This window comes from Phyllostomus discolor, chromosome 13 (assembly GCF_004126475.2).
Source record: "Phyllostomus discolor isolate MPI-MPIP mPhyDis1 chromosome 13, mPhyDis1.pri.v3, whole genome shotgun sequence".
NCBI classification, from domain to species: Eukaryota; Metazoa; Chordata; class Mammalia; order Chiroptera; family Phyllostomidae; genus Phyllostomus; species Phyllostomus discolor.
In genome coordinates this window covers 76,462,245-76,484,126 of record NC_040915.2, presented here as the reverse complement: position 1 = coordinate 76,484,126, position 21,882 = coordinate 76,462,245, and the positions used below count along the sequence as shown (strand labels likewise).

Here is a 21,882-nt window from a genome sequence, read left to right as displayed (position 1 = left end):
AGTGACAGGTTATTTTTAATCTTTAACAAATGATGATGGGATGCACATCTTTGATGCACATTCATGAGTATTTTTCTAGCATAAATTACTAGAAGTAGAATTACTCAGTGAAAGTTGTACATGTTTGAAGGATTTTGATATGACCTGCCAGATTGCCTTTTCAAAAGTGTATAACAATTTACACTCCTCCCAGCATTGTATGGGTGTCCTATAGCACCCTTGCCAATACCAGGTATTTTCATTAAAAATACTTTTTAATTTTCTAATGGCTGTGCTTTTGAAGGAAACTGGGCCTATAATGACTGCTATTAATAAACGGTTCTGGTGGGTGGCCAGGGGCAGATTTTCCTGATACTACTTATGGACCTCAGCCCTTGTGACCTTGGAACCAAACTGATAAATAATGACCAGAAAGGCATCAAGAAACTCTGTTTTGTTCCCATTTGACTTCCTAGTGGCCCCTGGCAGGTGGGCCCTGCATCAGGCCTGGACTCAGTGCTCTTGCTTTCCTGGGACTCCCCGCTGCACCTTTGAGGGGACTATAGCCCAGACTGAGGGACCTCAGGGAGGCAGGACTCAGTGTGGGAAGCAGGTGAGCAGAGAGCACATGGGGCTTCCAGAAGCTCAGCGGGCCCCTGTGAACTTGGCTCAGAGCTTGGCTGCACTCTGCTGTCTCTTGATTTCAGCAGGATTTTCAGAGCAAACCCCTACTTTTATTGAGTGGCTTTCCTGGCAATGACCTTTATGCTTACCCAGAATTCAAGTCTTAAAAAACCGAGAATCTCTTGTCTTTTATCTTTAGTACAGCAGATTTCACAAAATAAGCATTAGCTGTCTCATGTCCTCTCCTAGCCTCCTGCATCTGGCCCATCCCTGTAACCAGGGGGGTGCCCATTAGCCTAGGCAATGGTGACAGGAATGGCACTTTATAAGGACAGTGTGAGTGTGGGGAGATGGGACGGCTGGGCTTCATGCCATATCATCCTCTCAGGAGAGGAGGAGGAAATGCAGCTCTGTTGGAGGAAGAAGGAGCCTCACACAGAGGCATCAAGTGGGCATCAAGTGGGCATCAAGCTCCACTGTGACCCTCACATAATCTTGCCACAGTCCCTAAGGCCCTCTGCACTTCAGTTTCCCATTAGAATGTGGTGATATAATTACCTCAGGCTGTTCTTGAAGGAGACTGAGAAGGTTCCTGTTAAAATGCTCACAAAGTTATCAGAGCTCCTTGGGAGAGAAGTAGGAAACTGTAAGCATCTCCAGTCTTGTTTCTCCCCTTGCAGCTCACTGGTCAGGACAAAGTGGTTTTGCAGTGAACTAGGGCTGCAGGATGCATTATGAAAACCTACCTGTCTGGCTAGAGGGATGAGGGCCCCAGGGAGAACTGGGCTTATTATTTACCTCATCTGCTTGCTGGTTTCTATAGCACATGTCACATTCAAAGCCCAGCACACTGATAGGGAAGTTGGTTAGGAGTGTTTATGATGGCGGCAAAGGTAGGACTAAAGGGAGTGTGTTTCGAAGCAGCAGCTCTCAACTATGGGATGATGACACACTGGTGTGCTGCAACCAAGGGTGAGGCATGTCACATCCAACTTGTTCCTTACTAGTAATAAAGAACCAAATTTTGCAAAGGATTCACTTATTCCCTACACAACTGTAGATTATACTTCTTGCTTACACACCTTCTGATGGGTAGAGTTAATTTGAGAATTGCCTGCAACTCAGACTCTCTTTAACTTGGCTCCTAAGAGAGTTGTGTCAGTATTTCCATTAATATCGCAGTTCTCCTGGGAGGTATAGGCTGTCTGGCTTCAATGTCATCTTTTCCATTATGAGACACGTGATCTGGGAAAAGCTATAGAGCCTTCTGGTGTTTCAGTTTCTTCAGCTGTCAAATGGGGTTAGAGGTAGTACCCACCTTGTCAAGTTAATTCAAGTAAAATGCCTTTTAGGGCTCTCCACATACCAAACAGTAGGTGTTAGCCATGGTATTGTTAATGGTTATGGAGATAATTGTTGTAGTGTGGTTTGTTATTTGCTTTGTTTCCCTTAAAGTCATTTAGGTTTCCATGATACTTGCTTATATCCATGGGAATGTTTTGTGCATGAGAATACCAACTGTGCATGTCACTACCGAGTCAGGGAGCAAGGTGGGGGTAAATAGACCCTGTTCTAGAGACTGTGTCTTTGTGCTCCATCCTCCAAAGTCAAGGGCCAAATAAGAACAAACTGAATAACCAAATAAGAAGATGTTCTATTCAGCCTGAAGCCAAGGAGTAGTGCTAAGCTGTGGTGAGTCCTCACAGGTCACTCACTTTCTGCAGGTATTTGCTTTCCTCTCTAATCTCCTTCTTTTCCCTTTGCAGGCAGCTGAGCTAGGGATGGTGTCAGCCTATTACACGTACATCTTCACTAACCTGGTAAGACGTTGCTCAACTCACTTCCTTGGCACGGAGAATGTTCTTAATTAGGGTCAATGGGGTGTGACAGAAAGGAGCCAAGGAGATGGGGATAGCAAAAATAATGAGCCACTGGGCTTCTCTTCCCAACAATTCTTAGCCTTGGGAGAAAGAGAATTTGTGGAGTCTAATCCTCCATTCAAATGATGCCAGCCCTCCAGCACTGTTTTCTTTGTCAGTGCAGCTCCTGGCACACAGCCTCTGCTCTGTTGGATCCTCATGCTGACTCAGAAGCAGGGCAGCTGGGGCACAAACAGTGAGCAGGTCCTGTGCTGTTAGAGTGGGGTGCACCTCAGAGACAGTGTCTGCCAAATCCCCTTATTTTGCAGATGAGAAAAGAGGCCTATAGAAATGCTATTGTGTCAAGTTGGGACACTAGCTTTGCCACTTCACCTATCAACAAGTACTGAACCTTGGTTTCCTGGTCTATAAAATAGAGATAAGACTAGCTGCATCATGCAGGTGCTGCAATTTTGAAATGATGTAATTTAATTTATGTGGAAACATTCTGACATTGTAAATCAGTAGGAAATGTGAAAGGTTGTTATAGATACACTCATTTAGAGAGTAGAAAGGACATTAGAGAACAAGTTTTTAGAAGCATTTTATAACTTTGTATTTTGAAATAAAGTAAAAGATCCACAGGAAGTCACAAAGAAAATAGGAAGGTACCATGTACCCTTCACCCAGTTTCCCCCCCTGTGGTTACATCTTACATAATTAAAATAATATCAAAACCAGGATATCAAAATAGCACATCTCTCAAAATGTGTATATTTCTCTTATTCCCACTGCATTCCAAACACAAAACCATTTCATTGCCACAAAGATCTCCCTTGCACTGCTATTTTGTATTCTAACCTACCACCTTAATTCCCACCATTCCTAACTTCCAGCAACTACTAATCTGTTCTCTATTTCTATAATTTTTAACTTCAAGGGTGTTGTATTAAGGCAATCATACAGTTAACCTCTTGGAATTAAATTTTTTCACTCCTGACTTAAGGCCCTTGAGATTCATCCAATTGTCACATGATTCAATAGTTGTTCCTTATTAATGCTGAGTTGTGCTTTTTGGTGTGGAGGTACCACAGTTTGCTTAACTATCCATCTATTGAGTGACATTTTGGTTGTTTCCTGTTTCTGGTTATTGCAAATAGAACCATTATAAGCAATCAGTCATAGAAGTTTATTTTATTTTATAAATGCATGAGATAATTGAAATATCTTAAGTGGCTGCTTTATCTAGACATACTTTTGATGTAACAGGCACTGGGTCAGGTATTAGGGACTAAAATGGGAATAAGAAACTAAGTTTGCCTTGGAAAAACTCAAAGTACCTATTGTGCAAAGTGGTAAATCCTAATAGAGGTGTATACAAAATGCCCTACACCCTAAAGAAGGGGCCACTTGCTCAACTTGGAGCAGGAAAGAAATGCTTTCCAGAAGGAAGAGGAGGAAGAAAAGGAGGAGGAGAAGGTGGAGAAGGAGAAGAAAAAGAAGATGATGAGGACTTTAAACCACACTCTGAAACATGGGTAGGGCTTTTCTAGATAAAGAAGGGAAAAACATGCTGGGATGAGGTGATCTGAAAGTACATGGCATGTCTAAAAAACAGTGAGTCACTTCAAACTGCTCTAGGAATGGCTCTGACAATTAATTATTATTACTGAATCTATCCATGAAAACAACCTATTTAGAAGATTTAAGGAAGATATAAGTATGTTAGTGAGGAGAATCCATCCACACAGATTTGACTCTTAAATCTTAACAAGAAAAAGATTATCTAAAAGTTAAGATTTTCTTAATCAATGTAGGTGATAGGATAACCTAGGAGATTTTTTAATGTCCCTCTTTGGATGCAGGGACCAGGTCTCCTGAAATGCCCTCTGAGGTTAAGGAGGTGGCTGCTGAAAAAGACCCACCAAGACTCTGTGATCCTTTTTCCAACTGTAGGTTTCTATGAACAGCCCCTTCTTGGGGCTGCTGTGGAATTGTTAACAGTGAAGCATTCCACAGGCCTTTGCTGTCAGAGTTGAAAGCCCCTTGAAAAATCAAGGGAGCCTCTTTGTTTGCATAGGGATTACCTTTTTTAAAGATATATTTTATTGATTATGCTACTACAGTTGTCTCATTCCTCCCCTGCATTCCCTCCCACCCTGCATACCCCCTCCCACCCATGTTCCCCCCTTTAGTTCATGTCCATGTACCTGCTGCCGCCTTGTGTGCCTGGGGTCCACCAGCCACCACTTTGCTGGGAGCCCTCTCTGCCCTGCTGCCAACCCTGCCCCTCCTACCTGTCTGGATGAATGTGTCTACTTTAACTCCTTGGTTGTCAGACTTCCATACAGTTCAATTTTTTGTCAGTACTGGTTGGTTTTTATTTCTAAATTGTTGTCCTTATTTTGGTTGTGCAAGGAGGCACAGTGTATCTACCTACACCTCCATCTTGGCCATAAGTCCCGGGATTACCTCTTCAGCATGCTTGCTAGAAACTCATTAGCCTTCCACCTAGTTCTTCACCACTACAAAACTGCCTGCTATATTGTTGAGATTTTTTTTCATTGAAATCTATGTGAAGTCTTCACATAGAGAAGACCACACAAATCATATGCGCACAGCTTAATGAGCATCTTCCAAGTGAGCAGCACACAGATTCAGCACCCCAGAAGTCCTCCACATGCCCCACTAATTACCACCCCTCAAAATGTAAACCACAAGGCACTTCTTTGCATATGTATATATATTTCTATCTAACGCTGCTGCTGTAATTCAGAGCATTACCACATGAAAGGGAGAAAAGATTAGACTATTCCCAGAGCAATACAAAAGCATTTACTTAAAGTAAGGAGGCCTTAGGGGGAGCCTTGGCAGGTTGGCAGAAGAGTAAAGAGATATTAAAGGATGGTTGTGTTCCATTTTGGGAGCCTGGGAAGGAGAGAGGAGAGGGGAAGTGCGGCCAGGGGCTGCTGCCTTGTCCAGTCTGCCAGGCGTGCTCCTATAAATGTAGCCCCAGTAGCAGAAGAGCAAGAAGCTGGGAAGCAGAGATTCTTGGGGGGACTTATCAGATGGAAGGAAGCCAGTCATTGAAATATGAGTTCCCAGCACAGTAACTAGAATAAGATGCAGTTGCTTGGCTTGAAGATTTTCAAGAAGGCAGAATCACCCACACTGTATACTGCCACTTCCTCTTCTCAGAAATGATAATGATGATTGTGATGATTTTTCTGGTGGAAAAAAGCCTGTCAAGTCAGGAGACCTGAGTCAAGTCCCTGTTCTTCCTTACCCTCACTGTGTGACTCTGGGAGAGGCACATTGACTATCTGAGCTCTACTTTTCTCATTTGAAAAGGGAATAATAATAAAATTTTATGGGGTTATTGTGAGTATAAGTAAGAACGCATTACAAATTGCAAAGTACTATATGTTTCTAAGGCATTGTCTTTTTTTACACAACACTATGATTTCTTCAGTTTTCCATGAGCTTTCCTTATTTCTGTGTGGCATAGACTAGATGAACTCTGGGAGCATGCCTCAGGCAGTGAGTTCTTTGCACCTGGAAGTAACAAGAGTCATAACGTCTGTAAGTGTGCAAGGGGAAATTAGGAAAGTAACTGCAGGAATGACAACGGCTGAATATTAGTCAAGAGAACAGAAGCAGTGCCATTGCAAAAATCAGTTCGTTAGAGAGGAGTCCGGGAGCCTTTGAATGCTTTGGCTTTTTGGAAGGGACAAACCTTTATGAGGAGTAAAGAAACTATTTTGAAGTCCATTCTTTCTGCTCAGTTGCAGTTGGAGTCTTGGGCCAGAGAGGGACAGGCTTCAAAAAGAGGGTAACAAATTATCTTCTGTACTTCTGCAGCCCCTTCCCCGCAAACACAGATGTTGCCTGGACTTTATTTCTTATTTATTCCTTCCATGAATTTTTCAGGGACCCCCATCATGTCCCATCTTCCTAAATTCTGCTCCAAGATGCAGCAGGTACACATATTAGCTTTTTCAGAGCCACCACAGTGAGCCAAAAAGGCACAGGCCTTGGCATTAGATAGATACAACTTCACATTCTAGTTTGACTAGCTCCCCGCTGTAGGACCCTTGGCAATTCACTTAACCTCTCTGAGCCTCAGCCACCTCATCCAGAAGCAGACACTAACAGCACCTGCCTCATGAGATACTCTCCATACAGCAGCTGGCTTACACTATGAGTGTAGTATCCTTAAATAATATTTCATTAATACCTTTAAAAGGTGTTCTTAAAATAACCTCTTTCCTTTATTTAACTCCTATCGTGAACCAGCAGCTGTGTGCATAGTATCTCTTGGAGCAGGTATTATTAGTATCTGCTTATAGATGAGGTCACTGAAGCTCTAAAATGTGAATAAAACAGTGCCTTCTGCCAGAACTGTTGAGGTTTACATGAGAAAATAACTGAGGAACACTCATTGCACAGCCTTGCCAGTAAAGGCATTCAGTCAATATCAGCTATTATTATTACCTGGTTACTCAGCAACAGTATTGCTTCTTTCTTTTGGCCATTGTGAACAGTGCTTCAGTGAACACAAGTGTACAAACACCTGTTTGAGCCCCTGCTTTCAATCCTTTTGAACATATACCCAAAAGTGGAATTGCTGGGTCACAGGGTGATTCTACGTTTAATTTTTGAGGAATGGCCACAATGGTATCCCTCTATACCATTTTATTCCCACTAGTAATTTATGAGGCTTTGAGTTTCTCCACATCCTCACCAATACTTGTTTTTTTTTTGTAATAATAGTGATCTTAATGGTTATTAAGTGTTCAGATGTGTTTCTTATTTCTATTTGGACTTTGCAAATTGAAAAAAAACCAAGTGGCTAAAATTGAAATTCCTGGTTAAGAAACTTTATAATGAAAGAAAAAAGGCAATGTGTAAAAACCCAACCCTTCAGTCAGTCAGACTTGGTGAGAACCCTAGTGCAGGAGCTTACTAGCTGTATGCCCCTGAAGCTCCTGACAGTCTCAGTTTCCTCATATGTAAAATGTGAATAATAATATCCATCTCTAAAATGTTGACAAAATTAAAATTAGGTATTGATAGCACTTTGTATCTAGTAAGTAATGTCAACTATTATAACAGATAAAACCCCAAATCTCATGGCTTCATAGAATAGAATTATATTTCTGACTTAAATTAACTCCCAAAAGAGAATATCTGATCAGTGGGCAGCCTTCCATAAGGTTATTCAGGGGCCCAGGCTTCTTCTGACTTACAAATGGTCCTCTGAGAAGCCAGGAATGGGGAAAAACACAGGGGATCAGACACAGGAGAGTTTTATGGGCTGGGCTTGTTAGTGGTACATGGTATTTCTCCTCGCAATTCCATTGGCTAGAACTCAGACATATGCCTTGCCACTACCTGTAAGGGAGATTGGGAAATGTCATCCACTGTCTTCCTGGGGAGGAGAGGAAGTGGATGTGGTGATCACTAGTAATATCTGCCACATTGTTAAATATTCATCATCCTCATGCATCTCTTTCATGTATGCTGGAAAAACAATTAACATCCTAAGCCCTGGTCTATTTAGAGGATAACTGATCCTACGTGTGGAGATCAGCAGTTCCTTATACAGGTGTCAGCCCCCTTATGACTAAAGGGGTCTGATCCTGAGGGCTTTGTCCAAGTGGGCTTCTGGTCTGGCATTTCCAGGTGGGCGTGCACAGAACAGTTATGGATTTCCTACACTTGTTCTGTTCTTTCACCTGGAAGGAGCCTCTGTCCTCCAGTCAGCCTCCAGGTTGGTTGCTCTCCATCTTCTTTTGGCAGAATGAGTATAAGCAGCCAATTTTTGTCCTTTGGTGCTTGTTATTGTCAAGCAAATGGAACCAATGTTTATTTTTCTAAGGATTTATCACAGAGATTAGCCATAAGTAGTTGAACTTGCTAAAACTGTTACAGGAAGGGGCCTGGGAGCAGAGGGAGAGGGGTCCCTGAGGAGATGAGTGTGCTCACCACCCCACTCTCCCGCTCCTTCCTTTGGGAGCCCTGCTCATCTTTCAAGCCTCACTGTAATGTCACTTCAGGGAAGTGTCCCCTGGCACCCCATGAGGTTGAGTGCATGGTTACATTCTCTCACAGAGCCCTGTGTTCTGTTTTGCACATTCATTTCAAGTGGGAATTCCTTCTTTATCTGACTGTTCTGCCAGACTTTGAGCTTCACAAAGGCCCATCTGTCTTGTTTGTCACTGTCACCCCAGTGGCTACTGGCACGTAGCAAGTGTTCAATAAGTATATGTTGAGTGGCTGAATGGAGCAGTTCATAGCATTATAGGAAGTTGGCCAGGTGAGAGAGCTCACCTCCTTGCACCCAACAGGAATTCAGCTCATCCCCAGTAAGTCCATAAGCACAAAGTCTGTATGCAGCTCAGCCAGGAGGACCACTCAGAAACTACTCAGTCTGGAACACCCTTCTTCCACTCTGGGATGGACAGATTTAGAAGTAAAGGCATCAGGACCATGAAGGGTAGTTTAGTTCAGCATTCAAGAGACAGGGTTTCAAAGGGTTCTGATGAGTAAGGGCAATGTCAAAACCTGAGCCCCAGAGCTGGCATCAAGAATGACCACTGAGGCCAGAAGAAGCAGCGGAATCCAAGGACACTCTGACTAATTGTGCTGAGTGGCCTATCTGCCACCTGGGGCTGCTTACTCCACTGGTCACAAGGTGCTCAGGTTGGCCTTGGTCAAGTGGCTTCTTCAGGCCAGTAGCTGGTACCTGACTCATAAAGCCAGAACTCAAAGGTCTTTGAAATAAACCCTCTCCTTCAGGTTCTAAAGGTCATTATTAACTAATCTCTTCCTGTCCACTGCTCTCATGGCTTGGCACATGAGACTGGGTGAGCCTCCAGACTGTGTTGACATGAGGATAGAAACATGGTTTGATGGAGGCAACCAGGCCTCAGATTAGAGAAGACTTGCATTTGAATCTGGGCTCTGCTATATATTAGATGTATACGTGGCACATCACTTAGTCTATCAGAGTCTCAGTTTTCCCTTTGGTAAGGTGGGAATAATAATTCTTACAGAATCATTTTGTGAAGAACATGGAAAGTTTCTTATCCTCAGTGGGCTGCTAGTAAACATTATGTCTCTTCCATCTCTTCTTGCCCACTTCCATGTTGAGTATATCTCCCCTTAGACTTCAGTTTTCTCATTTACTGCCTGCCTCTAGCCTTCTAAAACTCCAGAGCTTTCAGGAACGTATCAAAATTGGCTTCTCACCTTGTTGGAACAACAGTTCCCAGGGTGCTTGAGCCTCTTCCATATCTTGTAGTCTTACTGAAAGCATATCACACACATACCCATCCCTACACATGCATACATCTTTACACACACATACTACGACACTCACAGAGCTAGCCAACAGCCACAATCCATCAGTTGGACAATTTTCTAGTGCCAAAGTAGTTTATTCTAAAGTGTAGTGTATTGTAAAATTATTAAGACTATCTGCATGTTTCATCTTTATTGAGCCTTTTAGGAGAACCACCCAGCATAATGCAGTATACTTTGGTGGATAAATAAATATGGTTTTAGTGCAGCCAGGGGAGAGCAACAGAGTGAATACTCCCTATGTGTCTGTCTGAGCTTATAAGGTATCACCCTCATGAAATGTAAACCCTGAGAGGTGGCAGATCTGGCAATGAAATGTCTTCTGGGCATACATGGATACATCTTAAAGAGAAGCTATTACTCCAAAATTGTGATCTGAACCTCCTGTATCTGTTCTCTGAACTTGGCCATTGGAAGAGGGGTATATTCAGAAGGAGTACTGGCAGGGAGAATTGGATGGATATTCAGGAGGCATTGACCAAAGAATTAGTCTTTGTGTTTGCAGTTGGCTGACAGCTGGAAGCTCCTTTCCCAACTTACAGGATTATACAATGATTAGTCAGACACGATTAAGTGACTTACCTGTGGAAAATGCTAAAATCAAAACATAAACAAAAACAAAAACAAACTGAGCAAACAACTAGAACAGGAACAGAATCACAGAAACGGAGATCACATAGAGAGTTATCAACAGGGTGGGAGAGGGTGAGGAAAAAGGTACAGGGAATAAGAAGCATAATAGTTAGGTACAAAATAGACAGGGGGAGGTTAAGAATAGTATAGGAAATGGAGAAGCCAAAGAACTTATATGTATGACCCATGGACATGAACTAAGTGGGGTGATGCAAGTGGGAGAGGGGTACAGGAAAGAGGGGGAAAATGGGACAAGTGTAACAGCATAATCAATAAAATATATTTAAATTAAAAAAATCAACCACACTTCTTCAGTTAACATTTATTAAATGCCTACTGTGTTCTGGGAATACCTACAGCATTATGTTGTGGCTTAAAGAGCTCTCAGTCTGTAAATGGGAGGTTCAGAATCCCAGAGGAGGTAATATTTAGTGCTTTGTGGGGAGCTTGGAGAAAGGTTTGCAGGTATGACTTCCAAATGAGAATGGGTGAGTGACATGTAGGTAGAGGCAAGTTGTGGACCTGAGAAAGAGCACAGTACCTGCTGTGTCTGGAGCAGGGAGTGTGGTAAAGAGAGGGGAGCCAGACCACCAAAAGAAAGTTCTGGGTTGATGAAACCCACTGCCCTGCTGGACATTTTCAGCACTGGAATTGACACTGGCAGGCCCAAGGTCTAGTGCTGGCTGTCCCAGTAACTGACTATGTGTAACCTTGGACAAGTCCTTCCTACTCTGAAGAAAAACTAGAGGCTCTCTGTAGACCTTTTAACTATGGAACTCAGTTGACTTCATGAATTGGATGACTATAATAAATGAATCCAATTTGTGCCAAGATGGTACTAGCTGAAGATAGCACTGAATTTTGAGGAATCTTTTAGAGCATCTAACTTAGTGTTGTCATTCAACAGTTGAGGACAAATAACTGAAGCAGGAAAGTAACTTGCCTAAACTCCCACAGTGAGTCAGAAGTGGAGGGAGGAGGGGTCCTGGCCCATGGACCACACAGTCACTAGGAAAGCATCACCTGGAAACTGCTATGCTGCCTATCTGGGATGCAACAATGAATGAAGTCTGACCTCTGAGGAGGTCAGATTAGAGGGGGAGACAGTGGGGACATCAAAGAAGTTGCCTCCAGCCTAGTCTGGTGGGCTCATAGAAAGCTTCCTGATGGAGGTCCACCCAGTGGACCTCAGAGGGTCAGCTGGAGACAGTCAAGCAGAGAAGGGAGTGGGTAGGATATTCTAAATGGAGGATACACATAGTTTGATGCCTTAGACAACCTTTGCTTTCTAACCAAAGACTTAACCAAGGAAGCTGGTAATGTGGGAAATTGTAGTTGGTGAGGAAGGTATTTTAGTTGGGGAGAACCTTTCAGAGCCTTCATATTACTCCATACAGGCAGCCAACTGCCAACTTCCCTGTTCTATGTAAGGCAGGTAAAGACAGAAGATGTGAGTCCCAAGTGGGCCTAAGTCAACACCCTGACATGGCGATAGCTTATCATAAATGCCCAGGACACTCCAGACTCATCTGGATAGCTGTCAACAATTGTCTTCTTCAAGTGATGGACACCACAGGCCTAAGAGGGAATCTGAGCTGGGGCTTCCCTAGGGGAGAGCAGGGGAATTTGGCCAGGGCTGTATACAGGGTGGCTCTGATGTGCTCATGGTGCCAATCATGAACCAGTATTTGACAGGCAAACTCCATTCTGCCAGCCCAGGACTCTTCCCTGTCCCTTAATGTGCAGCAGGCTTGGCCTGGACTGATGAACTGGCCTCTCCTTTGCTAAAGTCCTGTTGGTAGGGCCTTCCAACCCTGGGACCTGAAGAAGAAGCAGCTCCTTACTGGAGAAAGAGTGTTGCAGGGTCTGTTGTAGGGGCAGAGGGCATCATAGGCATAGGTATAGATCCCACACTAAGGTGCCAGGTGGTGTAGATTAATTGCAGCAGGAACTGCAGGCAACCCTGGGCTCACTTCTAATACTCTGGCAGGTAAAGACAGAAGATATGAGTCCCAAGTGGGCCTAAGTCAACACCCTGACTTCTAATTTCTAATACTCTGTCTGCCTGTCTTATTGTCAGTATTTACAGATGGCCACTCCTTTCTCAGAGCTTCTGAAATTCCTCACCCCTTACTCTGATAGTACCTGGTACTGCAGGGCTCATTTGCATCAAGCCACTGTCCATCTGGGCTGACAGATGTGTGGCTGCTTATCAAGACATGCTGGGCAAGGATGAGGAAAGGCCTCAGAGATGGGACCTTCCCCCTGGGAAGCCCCAATGACCAGCAGAATCATCCCAACCTACACAAGCAGCTTCTCCAAGAACTACCATTTTGAGATCTTCCATGTGGGCTTCTCATCTGCTTTCTGCCCACAGCAAGAGTTATTCTGGGCTGGGACTGATTAGTCTGTATATCTGGATGGGGAGGAAGGGGAAATGAGGCATTGCTGTCAGCTAACCTGTAGGAAGAAACAAGCCCCAGCCTCAGGGTTGCATGGTCCATGAAAAGTGAAATGACCCATTTAGGCATTTTTCCCTCCCAGGGCTTGGTCTGGGAAGGTGAAGCCCAGCTCTGGGGCCTCACAATGAAGTGAGATGGTTAGTAAAGGTCAGGTAGGAGGTTCTAAATACACTTGATTTCTAGCTGTGTGAGGCAGGGGGTGTGAGAACAGAATGAGTATTACCAGGAAAATCAATAGAAACTGAGGATGCATGCAGTAGGGGGTGCTGAGACCCTGGTGGAGGTGAAGGAATTCTACTTCACTTTGTAAGGATCAGCTATCTATCAGGCAACCCCTTTGCTGATGTTTGACAAGTGACATGACAGTGAACATAGCTCCTACAGCCTCCCACAACTAGGCTTCAGATATTTGTGCATCTTAAATTTAATAGTAATTGAAACTCATTTTTCATATCCACCCTCACTCACACACACACACACACACACACACACACACACACTTCTCCCATCTATGCCTGTGTGTGTTGCTGAGTGGATGCACCTGACTCTGCATATGAAATACATCAAACTGAAATAAGATCTGGACTCTGGGGGTTACTCTGGTTCAATGTTATTGGAAACATGCCCTTTGACTGCTCAGGCCTTCTGTCTAATAATAGAGCTTTGAGAGAAAGGGAACCTGCATTGATGTCTGTCACAAATTTGTTAAAGATTCACAAGTCCCATTAATTCAATGAGAGGTGCCTTGGCCTCCCCTTGTGCTCAGTCACCCAGCAATCCTCAATAATCCACAATCAAGAAAGTCTAATTATAAAAATTCCCCAGTTTTACAAGCTGGTCATATAATAATAGTTGGTCCTTGGTTCTGAGTGTTAGTAATGTTCCACACACCATGCTAAGTACTTTCTGTTTGAGATCTTTAATCCCCCGTATATCACCACAAGGCAGGTGCTCTGTTTCTTCAAAGGGAATGTAAGGACCACAGAAATTTGAGAACCATGTTTAAGACTATTAAATGACCTCCCAGCTCATACCTTATCCTTATGAAATTGATTTTATTTGCTTCTCTTTGCTGTATTAGTTTTTTTATTGCTGTGTAACAAATCACCATGAAGTTAACAGTTTGAAATAGCACCAGTTGTTATGCCACAGTTCTGCAGGCCAGAGTCTAACACGGCTTGGCTGGACTGTCTGCTCAGGCTGAGATCCAGGTGTCTCCGGGGCTCTCCTCTGGAGCTCATGGGCCTCTTCTGGGCCCCTATTGTTAGCCAAATTTGCCCCCTTGCAATTGTAAGATTAAAATATCTGTTTTCTGCCTAACTCTCAGCTAGGGATGGGTGTCTGCCTATAGAGGCTACTCTCAGGTCCCCCTGCTTGTGACCCACCCTTCCGCTCTATCTGACCTGGTCCCTGCCCAGGATCCTCTTCCCCTCTATTTCACTTGGTCCCTACCCAGGATCCTCCTTCCCCTCTATCTCACCTGGTCCCCGCCCAGGACCCCCCTTCCCCTCTGTCTGACCTGGTCCATGCCTGTGACCCCTCTGTGATACCTCTATCTCATCAACAGAAACCCTTCCTCTAGTTGAGCCCTCCTCACACTTTGGAGCTCTCTGACCTCCACTTCTGCAACCAGCCAGAGAAAATTGCTTTTTAAAGGCTCATGTCCTAGGTCAGGAGTCAAGGCCATATAGGGTGATGAAACCTAATCACAGAAGTAAAACCTGCCATAGTCACAGTCCTGGGGATTATCTGGGCTGATGGGAGGGAAGGGACCTTGGGGATCATCTTAGAATTCTGCCTACCATGTGGGTGTGCCAACCATGTATATTAGTTTTTTCTTTTACTCCCCTACCCCAATTTCCTGGTGAAAGGATAGACAAAAAGAGACCTACCCAGAGAACCAGGAAAAAGACACTGGAGATCCCAAGGGCAGGCAGTTGTCCGTTCCCTAACAAGGTAGATCTCAGCCCCAGCTCTTCTCTCTGTTGACCCCCAGGAGGCCCTGGGCAGGATGTACCCCTCCACCCCTGATGGTGGTGTATAAACAAGCCCCTGAGAGAAGACTGAGAGCCAGAGCCAAGGGGGAAACTAAGGCTACTTGGGACTACTAAAGCCACTACAGAGACCCCTGGCCTGAGGAATTTGGAACATGCTGGCAAGTGTTTGGTATTGGATACAGAGAAATAGAATCAAAGACATAATGTCAAATCATATTATTATTATTTGATTACACTGTAAATGCTATTTTATTACAAGCACCATCAAGAGTAGCAAGTGCTGTTATTATTAAACAATCCAGAATCTCTGTTCCCAGCATCAGGCTCCATTCAGTGTCAAAGGCATTACTAGCTCAATTCATCACCATATTAGGTGCCCCTAGCCTATCTCTGTGGTGCTGATAGCTCACACCCACATCCCAGTGGTCAGCATGACACCTGCCTATCCACTGAAGCCGCTAGCCATAATCCACACTCTGGATGCCTCTCCTGTGAGTTTCAAAGCTATATTTTAATCTTGGCCAGGAGTGAAGATCTTTGTAACACATTCCTGATCATATCTCTCTCTTACTTCCCATTATGCTCAGGATAATGTCCTAAGCAGCCTCTTATGAATTTAACTCTGGGCTTTACCCTGCACTGTTCATACCACTCCAGACTAACTGAGTAATTTGCAAGTCCTTGAACTTGTCCCATGCCCTCGCTCCTCTGGGCTCTGCACATTTCATTATTTTGTTGTCTGAGTCTTCTCTACCTCTTCCTCTGGCTAACTGAGTCGTGCTCATCTTTTAGACCTTAGCTTGCAGTCAGCTGTCAGCTTAGGAAAATAAGCAGAAATTCTGGTGAAAAGGACCATCTTTGTCTATCTCCCTAGCCATTGTACTTATCACTGTTTGCAACTTGCCTCCTGCTTGCCTCTAAGTATAAGCACCTTGCGAGCAGGGGCAGGGCTTTGCTCATTATGTTTCTGAGGCCTAACATGATGTGTACCCCAGAGGAAATGCTTGTGGGTTTTGTGGGACAAATGAGGCAAAATGGTCAAGATCTGAAAAAATCTCTTTTGTGTACATTTCCCTCCTTCTGTGGGAAGCATTTGCGAGCCCAGTGTCCTGGATCCTGGTCCTGCTCTAGTCAGGTACCTCCTGAGTGACCCTGAGCATGTCATAGGAGCCCGCCCCTGTGGTCCTGATGCAGAGATGGGGGCAGGCCAGGGGCGAACTGCTGACTGACAACATTACTCATCGTGCCCAGCAGCCTGGTGCTCCTCTGGTGAGAAACTAATGCAGTCAGACCTGATGGGTAGAAAGGAGGCCTGATCAGTGGATGCTGAGTACAGGGGAACACAGACATGAGGACTCGCAGATAAAGGAAGAGGCTTGCAGAGAAGCAGTCATGCTTTCCAGCCTAAGAGAGATCACAAAGCGTCCACCGTTTCTCATGTCAATTTGACCCAAAGATTTCAGTCTCACAGTTAATAACTACCTAGTCAGTCCCAAAGGCACAGAATGGTCTTCTTAAGTGCAAGATGAAGATCGTCACAGCTGCTGGGGTGGAGGCTGGATGATTCTGCCTTCCTTTCCCTGGAAGCAAATGACGGAAGTCTTTGTAAGGTGGTTCCACCCTAGTGGGCATTAGCAAGTGAACATTGATTTATTTAATGAATGCGCATGGAATACTCGCTGAGAACAGTTGCGGGATAAGGTGCAGGGAGCAGAGCAATGAACAAGACAGAACATGGTCTCCTTTTAGAGTCCTGTTTGTGGATTCACATTGGGATAGGAAAACACAAAAGGGCAGAGATCCTGTGAGGAATGGATATGAATGTTTGTTCATGGTTATTCCCCATGAATAGGAGATAAGTAGGAAGAAGAATCTAGGGGAGCTTGGGGCCAAGAGGTTTAAGACCAAATCTTCCATTAAACAGAATTCACCAATTGGGATAAATTAGCTTCCCAGCTGCCACTTCCTTCAAAGACCTATTACACAGAAAGCAGTCATATAGCCCTCAGGGAGCATAGCTCTAATACAAATAAATAGAGAGAGGTACATGGAGGAAGGGAGGGGACGGAAGGGTTTCCAAGAGATGCTGGATGTCTACAGCACTTTCACAAGAAAGGATAAGAGGACACTTGTGAGACAAGGGTCTGGGCACTGGCCTCCACCATGCCATTGGTCCCAAGGAAAAGTGAGTGGGTATACCCATGAAGAAGAGCCTTGGAAAGTTGAGAGGATCAGGACGTCCATGTGGTGAGATGAGGGACAGCCTGACAGGTGCCATCTTCCTAACTGTATTCTGTCAATACCATTGGCTTTTTCCTATATGCTGTGCACCAGGGTAGATGCTGGTAACATAAGTTCATTTGCCTTCCATAGCACCCAGTCTTTGGAAGACAGCTTTGAGCAAACTCAAATGATGAAAAGCTTTAAGTCCTAATAAGTATTACTGTGAGGCACAGCAGCAGCCCAGCTGAGACAGCAGTCAGTTCTGCCTGGCTTGGATAATGGAAGAGGTCAAGGTAAAGAATGAGCAAAGGGGTAGACAGGAATAATAGGATGGAAAGGCATGTCTGGTTTTTAACTAAGGAGTTTGCTTTTTTCCTGTGTGTAGTAAGGAGCATTGGGAGGTAGGTAGAGATTCATAGTCATATGTATAGTGCAAAAAAAAATCCCTTCAGCAATAGCATGGAATAGGGACCTGGAGATATGCCAGACTGGAGGATGGAAACCAAATAGTTCATAGTCCAGGAACAAATGGGTAAAGAGCTTAATTGAAGTAGAGGCTATAGGGATGGAGAGTAGGGAACAGTCTCAAGAGATGTTAAGGAAGTAAAATGTTCTCTAGCAACAGTGAATGAGTGCATGCATGCATATATGAGATGATGGGGTATGAGAAGGGATGAAGTGAAGGGTGAGTTCCAATTCTATCTTGATTGACAGGTGGATAATGGTCACATTCACAGATAGGTGACCAAGGGAGGGGATCAGATTGGGGTGGAAAAATTAGGAGTTCTAGTTTGGGAGTGATATGGTCTTAAGGATATCTTTCATCATTCCAGCTTCATAGTGGCTTGAGACATTGGAATCTTTTGGTGTTCTCAGTATTCCTGGGGTGAGAACATTAAGAGTATTTAGCCATTAACAAGCTTGGGGAAGGGTGCATGCATTTGGTTCATATTGTGTTTCCTGGTGATCTCACCCAATGCTGAGCACATAGTAGGCAGAAATGTAATAATAAGCACTGATCTTATATGTCAGGTACCCAAATCTTAATCCCACAGCTATATTTTGGGAAAGACACTTAACTCCAAATGGGTATATAACACCTGTCCTGTGTACCCAAATGTGCTTGTGAGGACCAAAAGCACTACATGACTGTGCCTTGTAAGTAGTGTTATTTTTTTAAAGATTTTATTTATTTATGTATTTTTAAAGAGGGGAGAGGGAGGGAGAAAGAGAGGGAGAGCAACATCAATGTATGGTTGCACCTTTGCACCCCCTACTGGGGACCTGGCCCACAACCTGGGCATGTGCCCTGACTGGGAATCGAACCAGCAACCCTTTGGTTCACAGACCAGCACTCAATCTACTGAGCCATACCAGCCAGGGCGGTAGTTAGTGTTGTTATACTCAGTAATGAATTGAAGTTTAATAAATGACTTGTGCTTGTAGTGAAATACGGCTGCTGTGCCCCAATCCTGGGCAGTCAGGGCCTGGGGCTAAGAATAGAGCAAAGGGAACCAAAGCCTGAGTCTTGGGTGAAAGTAGCCAAGAAGCAAGAGACTGTTTGAAACACTGCTGCTGAGAGTAAGACCCAATCTGCAGTGAAGGGTCTGCAAGGAAAGACAGACAGAGTGGTCCAGGCGGCATATTCTGGAGAGATTCCAGAGACCACAGAGGCATTGGAATGACACATTTTACAGGTGCCTGGACCCCTAGCGGAAAAGGAGTGGTTAAGGTTTGGGGGCCAGTTCGGACTAAGGGCTTTCTTTACACAGGAGTGGAGAGGCCCCTTTTGTGGCAAAATGTGGCAAGCTTCAGGAAGGCTCCCACACTACACTCTCTGCACTGCCTGTCAGCAATGACCAGAAGTGCATCCAAAGTGAATTTCTTGAGCTATTTTATTCTTACTACTAATGATACTGATAACTCAAGAAGTTTCTATCATTCTTCTAGTTTTCATAACTCTTTTAGGTCTCACAGCAACATATAAAGTCTTATTTCCCTTATTTTGTAATAAGAAAATTTGTCTAATTAAAAGATAGAAAAATAAAGAGATTTTAAAAACATTTTTTTAAACAGCAATTGGTTTTTGGAAATATGGGATTTCAGTGAGAAAATCTAGGACAAAATATGAATTGAAAATATATTATTTAAAATGTTATAAATCCATACCCACTTTCTCCAGCAGAATTATTATCCCAATTATTTAATTAAAACCAAAGAACCAACTTTTTGTTTCATTGATTTTTCTCTAGGCACTGGGGATACAGCAGTGAGTGAGACAGTCCACAGGCCAGCTAGCAAGGAAGCATTTGTGGTTCAAATGATGGTGAAAGTAGAGAGATTTTACTAGGGATGGCTAAGGCTCCTGAACAGCAGAAGTTGGCCAAGTTCATGAAACTGCATTTGACTGCCTACTTCTCCATGCATGTTAACAACACTTCATTTATGCTGCATTTATTTCTAATTCTTCCCCACCTACTGCACCCCGGCGTTTCTCAGATTCCTTCTCTGGGTTTATGCTGAACAGACATAGTGCAGAGCAAACCTCAGCACCCCCATGTTCTCAAGATCATTGCTTAGTTACTCAGCCTAGAGCCCACACCAAACCCAGCCACCTTGTAATTAAAATCCTTTTCATGCAGAGACTTAGTTGATGTTTGGTAATCCCTTTACTCACTTAGACCACCAGTGTTCATTTTCTAGCTGCAAATCTTCGCACCAGTCTTAAAGTCAAATTGTGCATTCTGAATTCAACTTTAAGTCAATTCTGCCAGTCACTCTCCACCACAGGCACAATTAGCTTGTGGCACCCTGAGCACTGGGGCTGCAGAGTGTGAAGTCAGTGCAAGAACACAAAGCACTTGTTGTGATCCACCTGGGACTGGAGTGGAAATTGGACCCGTTTGTTTGCTGTGTGTGGCCTTGGGAAGCCCTTTCACACCTGGGTCTTGGTTCCTTCAGCTGTGAACTGGCCACACGATTCCTATGCCACAGGGTGGCTGCAGGATGTTTGGAACTGTGTGTGTGAAGTGTTCAGTTCTGCCAGGCACATAGTGGGTTGTCAATCTATTATATAGCACTTATTATTATTATAATTATTGCTTCGTTGTAATTTATTATGGTTGGAAGATCTGGAACTTCAACTCAAACCTTCTGTCAAGGCACACCTAGGAAGTAATGTTGGACAGTGACTTATTTAGGAAAACTTTTCTCTTTTGACAAGTAGCTAAGAACCCAGTGATAAGAAAACAGGCTGTCAGAATTTTTTTTCCAAATACAATAATGCAGCTTTCAGATGGCACTCCAGGGGCTGATACAAGTTCTACTCATGCCCCTACATCTTCTGTAGGAGTGAGACTGTGTGATTAGTTACCAGACTTGGGCATAGAGAGGACTCCTGGGCATGGAAACATCTTCAATCAGCAGTCCTCAACAAATATTTACCAAACAGCTTCCAGGTATCAGGCACTGTGCCAGGTGCAGTGTGGGATTCCAATACAAGGCAGACATATCTCTGCTTTCCAGGAACATACAGGCCTTTGGAGAGAAAGACCACATGCATGAACATGTAATGGGCACACAGGGCTGTCACAAAGCCACGTGTGCTTGTAATGACTTGGCCTTGGTCTCTGCTCTGCCACTCAGTCTCTCAGAGGCCATCTGCTTAGTTCTTCACCCTCTCTTCTCTGGTGTTGCCACAATGGAAGCCACTTCCATCGGGAGTGGGGACACTCAGGATTTCCCTTCCAGCACTTTCATAGCAAGAGAATCAAGGTTGCTGTGCGAACATGCTTTGCCCCAGAGCTCCCAGCTCCTTCAGTCATTTTGGGTGAGGTCGCATGATCCAGGCAGCATGGTGGGGACACACAGGGTAACTAAGTGAGCCAGGAGTGTGTGCTGAGGTAGAGCTTGCACTGGGCAGTGATCCCCTCCAGTTCTGAAATTTGTTAACTTTATGAAAAATCTCTCTCAGCAAAATGCCTCCATCATTTGAATTTGTATTTATAATGCATGTCTCACTATGTTTGGAGCAGCAGGTCCCAAAGCATGTTCTACAGAGCACTATGGAGAGACAGTCATGTGTCTGGGGGGAGAGTGTCCCACTGTTGATGTGTTTGGAAAGTTCTGTGTCGCACAGAGTTAGACAGGGTGCCCTACCTCAGCACCCCTGTAAAGCTTTCATATGCAGGTGTGTGTTATGAATCTTAAAAAGGCAGATGTCACGTGCAATATTTTCTAACTTTATTTGAACATGAAACTTTATTATTATGAAATTTCTATTAACATCTTTTGGAAAAGCTACTGTCCTGAGGAACAGTAGTTTTTCTTTGGGAAATACTGGCTTAGAAGACTTTTATTGTTCAGAAACTGGCAATGCTCGGCAGTTTCCCATGTTTGTTTAGAAACCAGCCTTCAGCTTCCTCTGGAGAGTCTAAGTTTGGACATGAAGAATCATTTCCTAATCGTTAGGATGCTTAGGGAAATTATGATAACAAAACATACCACTCCTTTATTGTTCTTTTACATTCTCAGGAGTTATTATACATACAGGATCCAGCAGAAGTAAGGCTTGCTTGAGTGTGGTTGGTAGGGTAGGTAAATGTCTCACATGAGATGTGTCCAATTTGAACATTTCATCTAAAATATCACGTGGTGTGCTTGAGTGTGATATTGTTGTTACAGATACATGGTTATGATTTTATAATAAAAGATTCTATAATAAAAAAGGGAGTCATTATT

General features: G+C 43.9%; 1 protein-coding gene across 1 annotated transcript in view; it reads left to right on the top strand.

Annotated features, from left to right (window-relative positions):
• GRIK4 (glutamate ionotropic receptor kainate type subunit 4) overlaps nt 1–21,882 on the top strand; it is a 314,292-nt gene that overhangs the window by 177,752 nt on the left and 114,658 nt on the right. The window contains exon 7 of the mRNA XM_028527680.2: nt 2,370–2,423. Coding sequence (XP_028383481.1) covers nt 2,370–2,423 — 54 coding nt within the window. The remainder of the gene's footprint in view (nt 1–2,369; nt 2,424–21,882) is intronic.